This window comes from Stenella coeruleoalba, assembly GCF_951394435.1.
Source record: "Stenella coeruleoalba genome assembly, chromosome: 11".
NCBI lineage: Eukaryota > Metazoa > Chordata > Mammalia > Artiodactyla > Delphinidae > Stenella > Stenella coeruleoalba.
Genome location: NC_137157.1, coordinates 48,000,105 through 48,020,998, shown reverse-complemented (window position 1 = coordinate 48,020,998; position 20,894 = coordinate 48,000,105). Strand labels below are relative to the sequence as shown.

Sequence of the window (20,894 nt, the reverse complement as noted above, 5' to 3'; positions counted from 1 at the left end):
TATACGTCAAGTATCCCAGCAGGATAATCCCGGCGCCTGGACCACGCCCATAAATGCCAGTCAAGCAAAGGGGCGGCCGCACAGCGAGGCGAAACGCTCCTTCCTGCCCCGCCCCTGCCCCGCCCCGGTCCTGCCCCGCCCCGCCCAGTGACGTCAACCGCCGGCACACCTTTGCGCCTGCGCAGACCGGACAAGCGGCGGCAGGCCGAAGAAGTTGCGCATGCGCCGAATGGGAAGTTGTTCCTTCTCCCCTCCCGCCTCTCGCTTCTTTTTTCTACAGCGACTTAGCGAGGACGTGCTTCCGGGTCAAAGGGTTTGCTTCCGGAGAGCGGGAAGGCTGAAACGCGGTGGTTAAGCTGGGACTGAGTTTGCAAGGTTCTCGGTGGGAGAAGGCTATAGCCATGGACAGGTCAGTTCTGGTGGTGACGGCCGAGCCCGGACACTTGTCCCTCCAGGGTGTTGGAGGAACGAAACAGGTGAAACCCGACTCCCAGAGGAAGCCGACGAGGGCCCGGGTGCTGACCCTAGGACTCCTTTTCCGGGCTGGGGGGACTGCAGCTGATGGGAGAAAGGCCGCTTGGGTCGGGAAGGGATACGGCTAATGATAATCTCCTGGTTCCCACGGCGGCTCTGCCATCTACTCACTTTCGCGCAACATTTTTCGCTCCTGGGTTGGGCGAGGTAGGAGGTGGCCCGGCATTCGAGATGCTGAGTGACCTGCCCTAGACCACAGAGCCAGTCAGTGATGGAACAGGGATCTCAGCCCAGACTTTCTGATTACAGGTTCCAGCACCAGATAGTTATTGTGTTCTTTCTATGACCCTGGCACTATGCCAGACATCTGCGTTAAAGATGAGTTATTCAAGGTTCTTGGTCTCGGGGGAATGTGTAGTGGAGGAGACAGCCGAGCAGTACGGAGTGATAAGTATTTTGTACTGCTCTGTGGGAAAAGAAATGGGGAGCAGTGAAGTCTCCCTGTCATGGGAGGTATCAGGAAGACCTCTCAAAGGAGAATACTTTCTAGTTGGTGTTTGAATAGTAGCAGTAGCCTACACTGAGTAACTTAAACGCTTTAAATATATTATTAGCTAATTTAATCTTTCTAACAATCCTGTGAGGATAGCTACTGTGATCCTCTTTTTACACCTAACATTGGGGCTAAAAAAGTTTAAGGAACTTGGTCAGTTAGGAAGCTAACAAATAGAAGAACCAAGTTGCCAACCTGGATCTGTGTGTCTCTAGATTCCAGGAGGCTGTTTGATGAGTAAGTATTTACCAGGTAGACCAAGGGGGCAAATGTAGGCCTCTGTAAAAGAAGCAACATGTACAAAGGTGTAAGGATACGAAAGCGTAGCCGAATGGTCACATGCAGTGTATGTTTGTATGGAGTGATGTTTTGGCTGAATATAAGGCTGGACTGGTAAGCTGGGGTCAGATTGTAAAAACCATGCTAGGAAATTTGGACTTGATTCTGTAGGCCAGAGATAGCTATCTGAAGATTTTCAAGTGGAGGAAATGCATATTAGATTCTTGTCTTAAGATACAGGCCTCTTAATTCACACAATTTATTTTCTAGACTTTGGGCAGAGAATGACAAGGGCATTGTGACTACAGTAGTGCTGAGACAGGAGACACCCTTAGTGTAGTCTGGGGAGAAAAAACTTGAAGGATCATTTCTCTCCAATTTACTAGATTTCTTTTTTTACTTAGCCTCCCAAGTCACCAGCTTAAATAGTGGTATCCATGGTTTGAAGTATTTTGGAAACTACAGAAGATCCTTTTAAGAGTTCCTGCAGTTTTAGGGACCTCAATCCAAAGAGGAAAGGTTTACCTTCATGAAGCAGTTATCTAAAACAGTGTTATAATATAGATTTAGATTCCACGTGTTAAAATAATTCCATAGGAGAAAATAACAAGTAAGTATTAGAAAGTCATAGAAGTCTTTGTGCAGGTAAAATGTGAGCAGGACTTTGAGGGATACGCAGGATTTGGAGCCATAGGGGCATTGTCAACAAAAATATCAAAGACTTGGCTACTGGGATGATCTGCATCTTGACTGACTTAGGATCCTTTGGTCCAATCATGATGATAAAATTTTTTTGCAAATGCTACATTCTCATTTCATTCACATGAGCTTGATTATGCCATTTTAGGAGTGGCTTTGAAGAGATGGCATCTCCTGTGATCCGGGAGGCAGAGGTGACTCGGACTGCACGAAAACAGAGTGCTCAAAAAAGAGTTTTAAGTATCCTTTGCATTTTAAGCATGATTATAAAAATTGCAACATGTTGGGAATCAGGATTATAGACTTTTCTTTTTATGAGAGATATTAAACACTAGCTATAATAATAAAATGCTATGGACATTAGTTTTAGGTTTGTTTTTTTTTAAACTTCCCAGATGTGTTATTTTGTAAGTATAATGCTGAAATTCAGTGAGATTCATGTTTCCCTGAAAATAAGGATGTTCCATTTTACTGCTAACCATCATACGGTGGTTAGCTTCTGCTGAGATTAGATTTTTTTTATTATTTGAAATCTGACTAACAACTTTTAGTTCAATGTGTAGTAACCTAAGACTGATAACTGAGAATTTAAAGGGGAGAGGGAATTATTTACTCTTTGCATAGAAAATGTGGTAGCCATAAGATACTTTGCCCTTGAAAAATGTATTCACATATTTTGTATAGTGTAAATATGGTTCATTCTATCTTTGATGGTGTCTTTTCTACATGAAAAACTTTTCTTAACTTTTCCTGTAGTTCGGGCATCCCAAGATGAAATTTTTGCTAATACTACACCAAGAAACCAGGTTATCCCCCGAACTCCCAGTTCATTTAGACAACCTTGTAAGATTTTTTTTTTGCTTTTAAAGCATTTAATAATGATAACAATAATAGCAACTAATACCATAATATATATTATATTTTATAAATTATCTCTAATTAAGAACAAATAATAATGATTGCAGTTACTATTTGTTGAACTCTTACCATGTGTAAGTCACTGTTCTTTACATAAATGCATACTAACTATGACATAGGTATTATCTCTATTTTGCCAAGACTGAATGTGAGACTTAGAGAAGTTGATTAACCCAGATAACATAGCTAGGTAAGTATGTAAGTAACGGAACCAAAATTCGAACCATAATCTGCTTACTCCAGGGCCCGTGTCCTCTATACTATAGTATGCTTTATAAAATTAGAATTTGGCAAATTCATGGACTCATTCGTGTCCCTTTTTTTATGCTCAGTTGTGCTATAATGAAAGCATCTCTGTTTGCAGTAAAGTTTTTCTTGGTGGGCTCGGTAGTACCAAAAATTCATGTTTAGAAAAATAAGTTGAATCTTCATATGATGGAAATGTTAATATTGAAAGTATTTATTTGGTTAGAATCTAAATAATTGAAAAGTGAAAATTATACTTTATTGTTTGTTTGCTTGTTTTCTTCCATGATCAAGGCTCACGCATTTCGAATTCTTTTTACTAACCTCTTCCTAGTAGTTACTCCAACAAACCGAAGCTTACTAAGGCAGCCAGATGTTTTCTGCATTCTTGGAACTGGAGGGAGGTCTCCTCGGCTTACACAGTCTTCAGGGTTCTTGGGAAATCTGTCTATGGTATGTAGAAAGATGGAGCTGAAATTTTCTTCCTTTTTATTAACGTAAGATATTTAGCTTAAAAGCTTTTAATGAGAATTGAAGTCTTATTTGTCATAAAGTAATTCGGTTATGTTAATTGAAATCAGGTTTTGATTAGAAAGACTTTCAGAAAACTGAGACCCTTAAGCATACTCATGTCATAGGTGGAAGCTGTGGCACCAGCGGCAGTTAGTTGCCTACAAAATGTGTTAATCTGACAGTTTGCTGATCAGAATAAATCAATTCCGATTGGTTGCTATTGGTATAAAAGCTGAGCCCAAGAAGCATAGAAGAGAAGGAAGCCAGGAGTAATCAATGAAGACTGTCATAAGGAAGGAGGACAAAGCATTAAAGGAAAGACGAGAAAATTTTGGGAGAAGTAGATGAGACACTCTTTATGAATCACTATGGTACAATATTTATAATAGCAAAAGAAATGTCTTATAAACTGTGATACAGAATGACTTGACCTAGGTGCTTAAAATACCCTATAGAAAAAGAAAGAATTGTGTCTAACTGCGAAGAAGAAAATGGAAGACTTTTGTTGGAGTAGTAGACTATTATGGCCCATTTAGTTCCAAAAACAAGATAAAAATGGCTCTTTATTTGGCTCTGTGCTTATTAAAAAGAGGTTTTGCATGTTAAACCTCTCCTTGTCTTAGAAGGTTAAATCCATCTTAGCAATGTTTATTACAGTCTTATGAATTTTTAGAGTGTTAATATCTAACAATGATCTAGTCATTGAACAGTTTTACTTTGCTTATGAAACTGGTTTATTTTGACAATGTTTATTCTTATTCCTCTTAAAAACATGAGTGAATTGACTGCTTCTGTGTTTAAGCAAAAGAAAATGAGTTTTATTATTTACTGCTTCAGAACTGCAAGATTAATAGTAAAATTGTTACTCTTTTAAAGGCCAGGATAGAGTAAATATGTATTGATTATTACAAAATGTTTGGAAATTACTTTGTAGTCAAAGATATTGTCTTGATTTGTTTTGCCTATTTTATTTTATTTTTGAATATTTATTTATTTTCCTTATTGTTTTGGCTGTTTTGGGTCTTAATTGGGGCACACGGGATTTTTGTTGAGGCATGCAGGATCTTTTCGTTACGGCACGTGGTCTCTTTGTTACAGCGTGCGGGTTTTCTCTCTCTAGGTGTGGCACACTGGTTTTCTCTCTCTAGTTGTGGTGCGTGGGCTCCAGGGTGCGTGGGCTCTGTAGTTGTGGCGTGCGGGCTGTCTAGTTGAGGTGCGAGAGCTCAGTAGTTGTGGTGCATGGGCTTAGTTGCCCTGTGGCATGTGGGATCTTAGCTCCCTGACCAGGGATTAAACCCACATCCCCTGCATTGGAAGGCAGATTCTTTACCACTGGACCACCAGGGAAGTCCCTGTTTTGCCAATTTTATTATCAGCTGTGAGAAGTGGTCTTAGATAGCCCTGAAGGAAGTACAGTTATTTGCTATGTTGATTTTACCATGTGTCTACCTGCCAAGATTTTGTTATGGACCAAAGTATTTTTCTGAATGCAGGATATCACTGCTGTGTAAGATTTTCAGTTTGATCTTTATAATAATGATGATTAGTATCCAGAAGGGAGTAAACTATCAATCAGTCTTCAGTAGCTGCAGCTAAGCTCTCCTCAGCCCATAGTTACTACCTCACTAATATATAGGGCCTCAGCACCCATCTTTAGCATTTTTCCTTGGGGAGACTGATTTAAAGGTACATTTTTATTGTTGCTCATGCCTAGATTTTAAGTAAATTTAAAAAAGCTTTTTATTACTATTTTTTAATATGTCCAAAAATACAATAGTAGAGTAAGCCTCCATGTATTTATTGCCCACCTTCAACAGTTATCAGCATACGGCTGACCTTGTTTCATCTATACCCACAAGCCTTTCTCCCACATTATAGTTCCCAGATTTCATACCATTTTATCCATAAATACTTCAGTAGGTATCTCTGAAACATAAGGATGCTTTCTTTAACGTAAGTACAATATTGTTAACACATCTAACCCCTCCCTACACACACACAGAGTAATTCCTTTATGATTTCAAATAGCCATTTTATGTGTACTTTTTCCATTACAATACGTATTTCATTAAGTGTTCATACTTCTTCAGTTGTGTCAATTTTTTTTTTTTTTTTACGGTACGCGGGCCTCTCACAATTGTGGCCTCTCCTATTGCGGAGCGCAGGCTCCAGACGTGCAGGCTCAGCGGCCACGGCTCCTGGGCCCAGCTGCTCCGTGGCATGTGGGATCCCCCCCGGACCGGGGCACGAACCCGTGTCCCCTGCAACAGCAGGCAGACTCTCAACCACTGCGCCACCAGGGAAGCCCAGTTGTCGGTTTGCTCAAATCAGAATCCAAACAAGCTCAACACATTGCATTTGCTTGGTATGTCTCTTAAGTATTTTAATCTATAAGTTCCTCCATCATTCTTTTTTTCTTTACCATTTATTTGTTGTAGAAACTGGATCATTCATCCTGTACTATTTCCCAAAATTAAAAAAATTGATTTGAACTAGTCCTAGAGCAATAGAACTAAAGCTGGTATTAGTTTACTTATTAATATCAGCTTAAATATTACAAAATGGAATCTTTATTGGCTTTTTTTTTTAAAGTATGGAGTAGTACAAAGAAGAAAACTAAAAAGCTGGGACTGGGACTTCCCTGGTGGCGTAGTGGTTAAGAATCTGCCTGCCAATACAGGGGACATGGGTTTGATCCCTGGTTCCAGAAGATCCCACATGCTGTGGAGCAACTAAGTCCGTGCACCACAACTACTGAGCGTGTGCTCTAGAGCCCACAACGACTGAGCCCGCGAGCCACAACTACTGAGCCCGCATGCCACAACTACTGAAGGCCGTACGCCTAGAGTCTGTGCTCTGCAACAAGAGAAGCCACCACAATGAGAAGCCCGCGCACCGCAACGAAGAGTAGCCCCCGCTCACCGCAACTACAGAAAGCCTGTGTGCAGCAAGGAAGACCCAGCGCAGCCAAAAATAAATAAATAAATAAATTTTAAAAAGAAGGAATATACTGCCTTTTTTAAAGAAGAAAACGCACCAGGACTTCCTTGGCGGTCCAGTGGTAAAGACTCCAAGCTCCCAGCGCAGGGGGCGCAGGTTCAATCCCTGGTTGGGGAACTAAGATCCCACATGCCTCATGGCATGGCCAAAAAAAAAAAGCCATGATTTCCTTAATAAAATGGCCCCATGGCTGTCTTTTAAAAGTGAAAAACACATACCTATGGTCTTTAAAAGGTTTTAATAGTATTGAAGTCTTCATTCCCTCAGCAGCAATAACCACATTACTTTTCTGTATCTTCCTTTTATTTTTTCAGGTAACTAATCTGGATGACAGTAATTGGGCCGCTGCATTCTCATCACAGCGTGCAGGGCTCTTCACAAACACAGAGCCCCACAGTGTAACAGAGGATGTAACTCTCAGTGCTGTTATGTTACGGGAGGACGATCCTGGAGAAGCTGGTAAAACTTCGTTTGTAACACAGTAGCTTGTCGTTTTACTAAGATCAAGGAAATTATCTCCTATTCCTGAACATCATTAAAAAATATTTTTGGGGGCTTCCCTGGTGGCGCGGTGGTTGCGAGTCCGCCTGCCAATGCAGGGGACACGGGTTCGTTCCCCGTCCGGGAAGATCCCATATGCCGTGGAGTGGCTGGGCCCGTGAGCCATGGCCGCTGAGCCTGCACGTCCGGAGCCTGTGCTCCGCAACGGGAGAAGCCGCGGCAGTGAGAGGCCCGCGTACCGCAAAAAAAAAAAATTTTTTTTTGTTAAGCCAACGAGTTATGGTAATGGCTACGACATTTGATGTAGCTCTAGGAGGTTGAGAACCTCACGTTAGTTCTCAGTTGGAGCGGCATTTTGCCGTTTAATCTTTCAGTATAAGTAGTAGCCTGTTAGGTTATTAGACTAGTATCTAATATTTTTATTTCCATATTTGTGCTGTTGAAAGAGCTTCTCTTTTTCTTTTGGTTTAATTTTTATCTGACATTGTTGACGTGTTTTATTTGGCCTGGATGCTAGTGTTGTTTCTTCAAACAGTACCGTGACTATTCTAACTTTACGTTGGTTATCACCATTCCCTTTTGGAAAAAAATCTGCTTTTAGTGTCTCTGTACCTGCACGTTATGACATAGGTTCTTCTTCATTTTATTATTATAAGCTAACATATATGAGTGCTAGTCAGTATGCTTACCACTGTATGAACACTAACTCCTTTCATGGTCCATTAAATAGATACAGTAACTGTTTCCATTTTCAGGGAAAGGAAACTGCTGCTTAAAAGGATTAAGTGACCTGTTTGAGCTCACCTGGCTAGGAAGTGATGGCACCAGGATTTGAAACTAAGCAGTTTGATTCCAGAGCCCCCCTCTCTCTCTCTTTTTTTCCGAATAAATTTATTTATTTATTTATTTATTTATGGCTGTGTTGGGTCTTGGTTGTTGCGCACAGGTTTCTCTGGTCGCGTCGAGCAGGGGCTACTCTTCGTTGCAGTGCGCGGGCTTCTCATTGCGGTAGCTTCTCTTGTCGCGGAGCACGGGCTCGAGGCGTGCAGGCTTCAGTAGTTGCAGCACGCGGGCTCAGTCGTTGTGGCGCACGGGCTTAGTTGCTCTGCAGCATGTGGGATCTTCCGGACCAGGGCTCGAACCTGTGTCCCCTGCATTGGCAGGCATATTCTTAACCACTGCGTCACCAGGGAAGTCCCACAGCCCTTCTCTTAACTCTCTGGTGACCACTGCTTCTTTGTAGTATTTGCCAGTTATAAGTACTCAAATATTGAGTAACTCAAAAGTACTTTGTACTTAATCTATAAAATATTTCATTTTTAGTGTGAACCATGGCTGAGGCCTTAAATATTATACAGTATTGTAGTAGAGTGTATGTATTTTCCCTGAGTAAAATATGTCATTTTAGTATCTATTGTAACTTTCTCAGCTACTTTGTTATGGTGTACTTAAAATATAATTCAGATGTTTCAAAATCTGGCTCATGGTTTTGTAGTAATGGTCAACAGACTACTGAATAATACATTTTGGAATCTTTAAAGACTTGTAGGTAACAAAAGACAAAATAACTTGGACTACATCAAAATATGTGTCAAAAGAACAATCAATAGAGTGAAAAGGCAGCCCACAGAGTGGGAGAATATATTTGCAAATCATATATCTCATAAGAGATTAATATTCAGTATGTAGAAAGAACTCCTACAACTCAACAATAACAGAAAACAAACAACTCAGTTGAAAAATGGACAGAGGACTTGAATAGACATTTCTCCAAAGAAGATATAAAACTAGCCAATAGGGCTTCCCTGGTGGCACAGTGGTTACGAATCCGCCTGCCAAGGCAGAGGACATGGGTTCGAGCCCTGGTTGGGGAAGATCCCACATGCTGCGGACCAACTAAGCCCATGTGCCACAACAACTGAGCCTGCACTCTAGAGCCCACAAGCCACAACTGCTGAGCCTGCGTGCCACAACTACGGAAGCCCGCGCGCCTGGAGCCCGTGCTCCGCAACAAGAGAAGCCACCACAATGAGAAACCCGTGCATTGCAAGGAAGAGCAGCCCCCACTCGCCACAGCTAGAGAAAGCCCGCGTGCAACAAGGAAGACCCAACACAGCCAAAAATAAATTTAAAAAAAGACCTAGCCAATAAGCACATGAAAATTTGCTCAACATCTGTAATGTTGCATTATTAAGTAATAATTTGCGTTAAGGAAATGCAAATCAAAACCACGAGACACCACCTGAACGCATTAGGATGGCTACTGTCAAAAAACCCCACAAAAACAGAAAAACCCCAAACAAACAGAAAATAACAAACGTTGTCAAGGATGTGGAGAAATTGGAGCTCTTGTACATTGTTGGTGGGAATGTAAAATGGTAAACAGTGGTGCTTCCTTAAAAAATTAAAAATAGAGTTACCATATGATTTAGCAATTCTGCCTCTTGGGTATATACCTAAATTCTGCCTTTTGGGTATATACCCAAAAGAAGTGAAAACAGGATTTTAAAGAGATTTGTGTTCCCTTATTTGTAGCCCCATTATTCATAATGGCTAAAAGGTAGAAGCAACCCAAATGTCCATTGATGGATGAAGGATAAATAAAATGTGGTATATACTTACAGTGGCATATAATTCAGACACATGCTACAACGTGAATGTACTTTGAGGACATTATGCTAAATGAAATAAACCAGTGGCATAGGGACAAATACTGTATGATTCCACATATGTGAGGCACCTAGAGTAGTCAAACTCATAGACATAGAAAGTAGAATAATGGTTGCCAAGGTCTAGGGAAAGGGGAGAATGGGGACTTATAGTTTTAGGATTTTTTTTTCTTTTTTTTTTTTTGAGGTGTAATTGACATAACATTCTGTAAGTTTAAGGTATACAACATATTGCTTTGATACACTTGCATATTATTAGTGTTAGCTGATACCTCCATTGTACTTTCACATCACATAATCATAATTTCTGTGGTGAGAACATTTAAGATCTAGTCTCCTAGCAACTTTCAACTAATACAGGTTTATTGATTATAGTCAATGCTGTGCATTAGATTTCCAGAATTTACTCATCTTCTAACTGCAAATTTGTACCCTTTAACCAACATCTCTCAATTCCCCCACTCTCTAGTCCCTGGAAACCACCATTCCACTCTCTGTTTCTATGAGTTTGGCTTTTTTAGATTTCCTCATGAGTGATATAGTACAGTATTTGTCTCTCTCTGTCAGATTTATCTTACTTAATGCCTTCAGGGTCTATCCAGGGTCTGTCCTGTCACAAATAGCAGGATCACTTTCTTTCTCATGGCTGAATAATATTCTGTTGTATATATATACCACTTCTTTATCCATTTATCCGGTGATGGACACTTAGGGTTTTTCCCTGTCTTGGCTGTTATGAACAATGCTGCAGTAAGTGTGGAAGTACAGATACCTTTTTGAAAGCCTGTTTTCATTTCCTTTGAATATATACCCGGAAGTGGTATTGCTGGATCATATGGTAGTTCTATTTTTAATTTTTTGAGGAACCTCCATACTGTTTTCCATAGTGGCTGAACCAGTTTACATTCTCATCAATAGTGCACAAAGGTTCCCTTTTCTCCACATCTTCACCAACACTTGTTATTTCTTGTGTTATTGATGATAGCCATTCTAACAGACGTGAGGTGATATCTCATTGTTGTTTTGATTTGTATTTCCCTGATGATTAGCGATGTTGAGCATCTTTTCAGGTACCTGTTGGCCATTTGTATGTCTTTTGAGGAATGTCTGTTCAGTTCCTCTGCCTATTTTTTTTTGCTGTACGCGGGCCTCTCACTGTCGTGGCCTCTCCCGTTGCAGAGCACAGGCCCCGGACGCACAGGCTGAGCCGCCATGGCTCACAGGCCCAGCCGCTCCGCGGCATGTGGGATCTTCCTGGACCGGGGCACGAACCCGTGTCCCCTGCATCGGCAGACGGACTCTCAACCACTGCACCACCAGGGAAGCCCCTCCTCTGCCTATTTTTAAATCGGATTGTTTGTTTTTGAATTTTATGAATTCTTTATATATTTTGGAGATTAACTTCTTATCAGGTATATAGTTTGCAAATATTTTCTCTCATTCCATAGGTTGCCATTTCATTTTGTTGATTGTTTGTTTAGTTGTATAGAGCCTTTTAGTTTGATATAGTCCCACTTGTTGATTTTTTGCTTTCATTGCTTGTGCTTTTGGTATCTTATCCAAAAAGTATTGCCAAGACCAGTGTCAAGGAACTTTTTCCCTACTTTTTTTTTCTAGGAATTTTACAGTTTCAGGTCTTATTTAAGTTTTTAATTCATTTCAAGTTCATTTTTATGAGTGGTGTAAGATAGGGGTCTGAGTTTGTTTTTCTGCATGCGATTATCCAGTTTTTCCAGCACCATTTATTAAAGAAACTATCCTTTCCCCATTCAATATTCTTGGCTCCCTTGTCAAATATTAATTCACTATATATGTAGGAGTTTATTTCTGGACTCTCCATTCTTTTCCATTGGTTTATGTGTCTATTTTAATGCCAGTACTGTTTTGAATGCTATAGCTTTGTAGTGTAGTTTGAAATCAGGAAGTGTGATGCCTCCTGCTTAGTTTTTTTTTCAGGATTGCCTTGGCTATCCTGAGTTTAGTTTTGCAAAATGCAGAGTTCTGTGGTCCCATGGTGGTGATGGTAGCACAGCACTGTGTATGTACTTACTGCTACTGAACTGTACGCTTAAAAATGGTTAAAATGGTAAATTTTGTTATGTATATTTTACCACAATTATATATTTTTAAAAATATAGCAGTTTAAAAAAAGGATTTGTAGCTATGTTTTTAAGTTTTTAAAACAAACAGAATTACCTAGAAGTATGTCATTTAACTCTTTCTGTTCCTTTTCTTTTTAATGTGTTCTAGCATCCATGAGTATGTTTTCTGATTTCCTGCAGTCTTTTTTGAAGCACTCTTCAACTACAGTTTTTGACCTTGTGGAAGAGTATGAAAACATTTGTAGTAGTCAGGTAAGTTAATTTCACTGCATTGCTGGTCAGACTTCAGTACTCTTTAAGTTTTTTTTGAACAGCATCAACTTGTGAATTTCTATACTATATTTAAGGAGGATGTCTTGGGGTGTAGTGACAAGTGTGGCATGGTTAGAAGGTCGGCCAGAGCAGCTCTGCTTTTTACACGTTGAGAGTCCATATAATATTTCTTTTAAGGACAAAAGGATTCTGCATCTTTGAAAAAGGAAAACCCAAAATATACAAAGAACTTAAAACTCTACAGTAAGAAAATGAACAATCTAACTGAGAAATGGACAAAACATGTAAACAGACACATCACCAGAGAAGATCTATAGATGGCAAATAAGTATGGGAAAAGATGCTTAACATCATATGTCAACACAACATTATAAATCAACTATACTCCAATTTAAAATAAAAATTTTAAAAAAACACATCATATATCATTAGGAAATAGCAAATTAAAACAACAAGATGCCACTATACACCTGTTAGAATGAACAAAATCCAAAACACTAACAAAACCAAATGCTGACAAGGGTGTAGAACAAGAATTCTCATTCATTGCTGGTGGGAATGGAAAATGATACAGCCACTTTGGAAGACAGTGTCTCAGTTTCTTACAAAACTAAACATACTCTTACCATGTAACCTAACATTCATACTCTTTGGTATTTACCCAAAAGAGTTTAAAATATATGTCCACACAAAAGCCTGCACATGGATGTTTATAGCAGCTTTATTCATAATAGCCTAAATATGGAAGCAGTCAAGATGTCCTCCAGTAAGTGAATGGGTAAATCAACTGTGGTTCATCCAGACAGTGGAATATTATACAGCCCTTAAAAGTAATGGGCTATCAAGCCATAAAGAGATGAGGATTAACCCGAAATGCATATCACTAAGTGAAAGAAGCCAATATGCAAAGGCTACATATGGTGTGATTGCAACTAGACGATATTCTGGAAAAGGGAAAACTTAAAGAGAATAAAAAGATCAGCAGTTGCCAGGGTTCAAAGGGCGGTAAGGATAGAAAGTGGAGCACAGTGGTTTTTTATTGGAGTGATATTATTCTGTGTGATATTATTATGAGGGATACATGTCATTATACATTTGTCAAAACCCATAGAATGTACAACACCAAGAGTGAACCCTTGTGTAAACTATGGACTTTCAGTAGTAATGACATGTCAATGTAGCTTCAGTGACTGTAACAAACGTACCACTCTGGTACTGGATATTGATAGTGGGGGGTTAGGTTGTGTGTATTTGGGGGCAGAAAGTAATGGGAACTCGCTGTACTTCCTACTCAGTTTTGCTGTGAACCTAAAACTGCTTAAAAAATTAAGTCTCTTCTAAAGGAAAGGAAAGGACTTCAAGAAACTATTGCATTCAAGAATAATTGAAATAATAGTAATAGCCAATATTTTTTGAGCATTTAATATTAGTTCAATAATCAGTTTATGAATTGTTCCATTATAAAAGCAGTAGCTTCATTAAATAACAAAAACAATAATAATCACCTAGTGAATCACTGGAGTTAGGATTCCAATAGAGAATTTATTAAAGGAATGAGAAATACAGATAATACTTTTATTAAACACTGGCCTTAAGACAGAAGTAACATTATTTTGTGAATACTTTTTAAAGGGTGGGGAAACCTGTTGTTTTGGTAGTGATTCTTCATTTTCTGAATGAGACCAATCCTGTTTCTTAATTGCCCTTGATAAGGAGGTAATATTCATAACCTTTGAGAAAGGTTTCTTTTACCTTGGGTCCTTAAACCTCCTATTAAATAATTTGGTGTGTGTTTCTGTGAAGAACATCCATATCTTTCATTAGACTTCTGCAAAAAGTCCTCAAATGGTTAAGAACTACTGTTTTACAGCAAGGAGGGATTTTGGTTAAGGTTTGGTTAGAAATGACAATGTTTTGGTACCAGTCTTAGGAAAATATTTTTCTTGATTTTTTTATATGGTATAAATTTTTCAGATAAAACTTGAAGATACCTTATTTTTAATTTTCATTGCTGCTCTGTTGGTTCATGTTATGATTTTGTTGGGTGTAGGTTAGATTCAGCTTATCTTCTGGGTTGATGTACAAGGAGAAAAACGCACTCATGGCTGTTATTGTTGAATCTGAACTCTAGAGTCTGTTAAACATATATACTCACATAAACACACCTTACTTCAAATTAAGGCCATTTCTAGTGGGAATGTTATATTACACTCAATTTAAAAAAGACAATAGACAGGAAAAATTTATAATATAAATATGTACATATATAAAATATATATAAATAGTTTTAGCACTATGTACTTGAAGAATACAAAGTTGTGACTCAAAATTATAGAAAACCTTATTACATTTGTATTTTTAATTCAGGTGAATATACTGAGTAAAATAGTGAGCCGAGCAACACCTGGACTTCAAAAGTTTTCAAAAACAGCCAGTATGCTCTGGCTTCTTCAACAGGAGATGGTCACATGGAGGCTGCTGGCTTCTTTGTATAGGTAAAGTTGTGTAGGACTTCAAAGAGAAATAAACTGGCAGATTAACTTGGAAGTTAGAGTAAGATGTGTTTGGAAATAGGTTCTGCCATTTTGTGATACTTATCATTTCTAATGCCTTAGTTGTCAGAAGTGAGTTAACGAGGAAAGGGGAATATTAATCATAAAGCTGGTAGCTACCAAAAATTGGATACGTGTAAAGATTTAAGGAAAGTGCTAAAAATATGGCAATATTTAGAAGAGGATAGATTAAGAAAAAGAACTGACAGATATACTTTATGTAATGTAGAAGTTTGAGAGAAGTTAACCAAATTTTTCTTCTCTCAGATGCTCCTTGGTTTTGGCTCTCATTCTGTTACTTTCTCATCCTAATGAGAAAATCTTGAGAGAAAATTATATTTTTTCATTTGGGCCCTGTGAAAACATTATATTAAAAAGTTAGGTGTGTGAATTAGCAGGTAGCCATTAAAGACTTTGCAGTTTGTCTCTTCAGTAAATATCATTTTTGTTCAGATGTCAGTATTAGATTCAGAAGGCATTTACTACTTGATTTTTGCTTTTAAAAGCATGTTGGCTAAGTTAATTGGAAACTCATTTGTTTACAGTGGATGGAATGCAGGTTTCTGCATGTATCTAGCTTAAAAAGTTGATTTCATTTACTCATATGAAATAAGGCTTTTTCATTTTGTGTTATTTTTCCCCAGAGACAGAATACAGTCTGCATTAGAAGATGAAAGTATGTTTGTAATTACTGTAAGTTTTATATTAAATTTTTTCCTTTATAAATGCTTAAAATTCAAATGTTTTTAGTAGTAGAATTTGATTTTTGATCCTCCATCTAGAGTTTCTTCATTTAAAAAATTTTACAAGTAAAGATACAATAATCAAAATTGATTTACATTATAGAGTAAAAGGTTAAAGTTCTCTTTTATCCCTCATACTGTTCAGTCTAACAATTTAGTACATATTGCACCAGACATTTTTCTCTGCATCTTTATACATATATACACATACAATTTTGTGGGGTTTTTTTTTTTTTTTTTTGGTACGCGGGCCTCTCACTGTTGTGGCCTCTCCTGTTGTGGAGCACAGGCTCTGGACGCGCAGGCTCAGCGGCCATGGCTCACTGGCCCAGCCGCTCCACGGCATGTGGGATCTTCCCAGACCGGGGCACGAACCCGTGTCCCCTGCATCGGCAGGCGGACTCTCAACCACTGCGCCACCAGGGAAGCCCTGTGGGGTTTTTTTTTGAAGATCAAGTTGAGAATGTCATTTTGAAATGTTTAGTTAAACCTTGAGAAGGTCAACCACAGTGTTCTAGAGATGCCTTCCTTCAGACAAAGTATCCTCCAAGACAATGAAGGCTATGCCTCATTATCCTCGAAATCAAACATTGACCTCCTAGGTAATTTGAGGGAGTTGTCCCTCAGGCCATTCAGCAGAAGCCTTTTTTTAATGCAGTCTGGGTGAAATGTTGCAGGATTCAGTGACTTGGGTCCTAGTAAAGGTATTAGTCAAGTTGTTAAATTGTGCAAACTTCTCTGCAGTGCTAGAATATATTTTGTTCTCTCCTAGAGACTCCAAGCAGAGAGAAGATAGAGCCTGAAGGGAATGAGTCCCCCAGCTCTGTCTCAGTCTGTAAATGGTCTTTACATATTTTTCTTTTCTTCCCAGCAGACCCAGGGGAACTCAGCCATGTTGCCCCCCTTCAAAAGTCAGCACCTTCTACAGTTAACGTTTGAACAACACGGGTTTGAACTGTGTGGGTCCACTTAACACACAGATTTTTTTCACTAAATACATGCTGCAGTACTACATGATCTGCAGTTGGTTGAATCCTCAGGTACAGAACCTCGGTTACAGAGGAATGAGCAGTACAGAGAGCTAACTGTAAAGTTACATTTGGATTTTCGACTGTAAGGAGGATCAGTGCCCTAACCCTTGCATTGTTCAAGGGTCAGCCGTATTTCTTTCTTTTAAAGCAAAATAATTTTCAAGCACTGTAACTCCAACCTGTCAAAAGTCAAACCCACTTTTGTCTTTCAGTGGATGGCACCATAGCCAACTTTCCAAGGAACCCGAATGTTCCCTAAGCCAGCACTTCTCAAACTTTACTGTGCACATGAGTCACCTGGGGATCTTGTTAAAATACAGATTGTGATTCAGTAGGTCTGGGAAGGGGCCTAAGATTCTGCATTTTTTTTTTTTTTTTTTTTTTTTTGAGGTACGCGGGCCTCTCACTGTTGTGGCCTCTCCCGTTGCGGAGCACAGGCTCTAGACGTGCAGGCTCAGTGGCCACGGCTCACGGGCCCAGACGCTCCGCGGCATGTGGGATCCTCCCGGACCGGGGCACGAACCCGCGTCCCCTGCATCGGCAGGCGGACTCTCAACCACTGCGCCACCAGGGAAGCCCAGATTCTGCATTTTTAAGAGGCTCGCAGGTGGTGCTGATGCTGTTGGTCTGTAAACCACACTCTGAGTAGCCAGGGTTTAGACCCTGCTCTCTGCCTCATCTCAAAATTTAGTCCATCATCAGATCTTGCTCACTTTAGCTCTTCTGTTCCAACTCTGACCTCTCATCTCTGTTCCTCTTGCCACCACTTAAGCCAAAGCCTTCATCATTTTTTGCAGGAATTATGGCAATAACTTCATCTAGTCTCCCTGCTCTATACCTATATGTAGTTTTGGGTGGTGGTGGGGTTGGTTTGGTGTTTTTTTCTTTTTTACTGTATAGTATGATTTCATTTATACCTTATACTGAGAGTTTTTTATTATTCATCAATATTTCTTAGTTTTTTTCATGTCAATTTGTATACGTTTACCTTATTTTTTCATAGTATGCCAAAGTATAAATGTGCCATAATTTTTTTCAGACATTCTGCTGGACATATTTGTTTCCAGTATATTTGCTATAGTTATAATGCAATGAACATTCTTCACACTTACCTACATATTTGAGTATTTCCTATATTTCTGGAAGTGAATTGTTGGGACAAAGTTTGGTAGAGTTTGTCATGTTGCCTTCCTAATGAAATGTACTAGTTTACACTCTCACAGTGTGTGAAAATGTTTACTCTGCCATCAATCATTTGATTTTGCCAGTTGGAAGGAAGGTACCTTGTTTTTTTTTTTTTAATTAATTAATTAATTTTTGGTTGCATTGGGTCTTCGTTGCTGTGTGCAGGCTTTCTCTAGTTGCGATGAGCGGGAGCTACTCTTTGTTGCCGTGCGCGGGCTTCTCATTGCGGTGGCTTCTTTTGTTGTGGAGCACGGGCTCTAGGCGCGCGGGCTTCGGTAGTCATGGCACGTGGGCTCAGTAGTTGTGGCTCGTGGCCTCTAGAGCGCAGCCTCAATAGTTGTGGTGAACAGGCTCACAGGCCTAGCCGCTCCACAGCATGTGGGATCTTCCTAGACCAGGGTTTGAACCCATGTCCCCTGCATTGGAAGGCGGATTCTTAACCACTGCGCTACCAGGGAAGTCCTAAAGTTTTTAAATGTTAATTTCCTAATATGCCCCATGACTGCATCCTACCCTTTATGATGATTTGTTTCATTTTGTTTTGTATTTTATTTTTCCCAAAAACAACGTCTCTGGGGAAATAGAACTTAAAAATTTTAAGCATAACCAAGAATTAAAATATCAAGTAAGAGCAGCTGCACATTGATCTAGCAGTTTGAAACTTATAAAATTTTTTCAAAGGTGAATATACAGATTTGCTATGTTAAAATGATTGTAGGTGGTTAAATATACTTATTTCAGATTCTCTTACCTTTCTGTTGAAATAATGTTCTTGAGGATCTTCTCTTTCTTTCCACCATTTTTTTTTTATAGGTTCTTAATGCCAGTGAAAAAGCAGTTGTGGAAGCATTATTTCAGAGAGATTCACTTGTCCGACAAAGTCAGGTATGACTAGAATTTTTACATTTTTTTGGTGAAATATGGAGAAAGGTAAATGACATAAAAGAAATGAAGTTTTTTTTTTTTTTTTGTGGTACGCGTGCCTCTCACTGCGGTACGCGGGCCTTTTTTTTTTTTTTTGGTACGTGGTACGCAGTACGCGGTACGCGGGCCTTTCTTGTTGCGGAGCACAGGCTCCGGATGCGCAGGCTCAGTGGCCATGGCTCACGGGCCCAGCCGCTCCGCGGCATGTGGGATCTTCCCGGACCGGGGCATGAACACGCGTCCCCTGCATCGGCAGGCGGACTCTCAACCACTGCACCACCAGGGAAGCCCTGAAGTTTTTCAAGTCAAACTTTTTTCTTAATTTTTTTCTTTTTGATCTTTTAATTTATAATTAAAAAGAATTAAGAACCTTGTTTTTTATTTTCAAATAATAGCCCCACCATTTCCAGGAATAGCCTGTTAAAAACTGTATTATTCCTATAGAAAATACCTTTTGCCATAATATTTATACATCTTTAAAAAGTAAAAACAGTGATAGAAAAAATTGTTACTTGGTATTTTTGAATTAGAAAACTTTTTTTTTTTAATTAATGGTAGTAGTAATACTACTTCAAATAAAATACTTACAGATTTTATAGTTAATACTCTTTTTCCCCTCCTTTCCTAGCTGGTGGTAGATTGGTTGGAGAGCATTGCCAAAGATGAGATTGGAGATTTTTCGGATAATATTGAGTTTTATGCAAAGTCAGTATATTGGTAAGTCACTAAACTTTTATTGTTGAAGTCATTTAATGTTGGTTTTGTTTATTCATCTTTCAACAAATATTTATTCAGTTCTTACTGAACTCAGTCTGTGAGCAAAACAGATAAAAACTCTGCCTTTGTGGAATTTATAATTGTATAGGAGAGTTAGACAGCAAATAGATATATATCCTATTGGGTGCTAAGAGCTTTGAAAGAAAAATAAGAATCAGAGTTGATGGATAGAGGATGGTAATGGGAGTTACTTTAAGTAGAAGAGGTGACCAGGGAAGGCCTCTCTAAGGAAGTAACAGGTAATAAGAGTAAGAGGTTTTTAAGAAATAAAGGAGGCCAGACATGCAAAAATTTGAGGGACAAGTGTTCAGGGCAAGAACAGGAACTACAGAGACTCTAAGAAGGTAAAGTATTTGCACAAGGAGGCCAGTGTGAGCACAGCAAAGAAAAGAATGGTAGGAAATGAGATTGAAGAGAGCCAGCTCATATAGGACTTTTACAGGTAGCCCAGGTAAGGGTTTGGGACTTTATTTTAAATGTGATGGGAAACCTTGAGAATAAAAGAATGACATGGTCTGATTCAAGTTTTCAAACAATCACTTTGCCATATTTTCTTAATAATCATAATTGATTATCAGGAAAACAATTCTCCCATGTTTCTAGCTACTTGTATGTGTTTTTGTTTTTTAATTGCTTTTCCCTGCATCCTTCAGTGCTTCTAAATTATTGTAAGACCTTGAAACCAGAAAGCAAGTACCCCTAGGTTAAAGGGACAGTTTATTTCAAGACTTAAAGAAAAAGTTCAGTTTGCCTTTGAATTCAGTAACATTATATATGTATCAAGTCTATAAATCAATTGTTTTTTTCTCTGCTTTACTAGGAAATTAGTGCTACCAAATTTTTTTTTTTAATCTTAAATCTTGGTTAGTTGTGGTTTTTCTGAGAGAAAGAGAAATTTTCATTTTCAGAAAAAAAATTTTTTAAGTTAATATGTCCTGTTAAGGTTTTTACAAGTTTTTTACGAGTTAGTCTCCTTTTCTTGCCAGTCAATAGAAGAGAATAGAGAATCCTTTTAAAACAGAGCCACACTTCTGTGGTCATTTGGTTTTTAATGAGGCATCAAAGCAATCCAGTGGGGAAAGCAATGTCTTTTGAACAAACCGTGCAGGAAAAAACTGCATATCTATGTGAACAAAGCTTAGCCTTGATACCTCCCTCACACTGTACCCAACAGTTAATTCAAGATGGATCATAATCCCCAATGTATAAGCTAAAACTGTAAAGCTCTTAGAGGAAAACATAAGAGGACATTTTTGTGACTTGGCGAATAAGTGATTGTCACAGAAAGCAGTAATCAGGAGAAAGAGATTGATTTGACTTCATCAAAATTAAAACCTCATTAAAAGACATCATTGAGAAAAGGAATTGGTGGCAATCCGCAGACTGGAAGAAACGTAAAGAACCTGTAGTTCATAAAGAACTACAACTCAGTAGCAAGAAGACAGCCAGATTAAA

General features: G+C 38.9%; 1 protein-coding gene across 4 annotated transcripts in view; it reads left to right on the top strand.

Annotated features, from left to right (window-relative positions):
* Window positions 1-283: 283 nt before the first annotated feature.
* Window positions 284-20,894, top strand: part of NUP107 (nucleoporin 107) — a 45,035-nt gene continuing 24,424 nt past the window's right edge. The window contains exons 1-10 of one of the 4 annotated variants that reach the window (XM_079936028.1): window positions 284-409; window positions 2,154-2,245; window positions 2,762-2,848; window positions 3,507-3,622; window positions 6,997-7,141; window positions 12,103-12,206; window positions 14,595-14,722; window positions 15,424-15,472; window positions 18,552-18,623; window positions 19,291-19,379. In XM_079936028.1, coding sequence (XP_079792154.1) covers window positions 402-409; window positions 2,154-2,245; window positions 2,762-2,848; window positions 3,507-3,622; window positions 6,997-7,141; window positions 12,103-12,206; window positions 14,595-14,722; window positions 15,424-15,472; window positions 18,552-18,623; window positions 19,291-19,379 — 890 coding nt within the window. In that variant the 5' untranslated portion in view covers window positions 284-401. Of the gene's footprint in view, window positions 477-2,153; window positions 2,246-2,509; window positions 2,849-3,478; window positions 3,623-6,996; window positions 7,142-12,102; window positions 12,207-14,594; window positions 14,723-15,423; window positions 15,473-18,551; window positions 18,624-19,290; window positions 19,380-20,894 lie in introns of those variants that run through there. The other 3 variants (XM_079936027.1, XM_079936029.1, XM_079936030.1) reach the window with 3 other exon arrangements.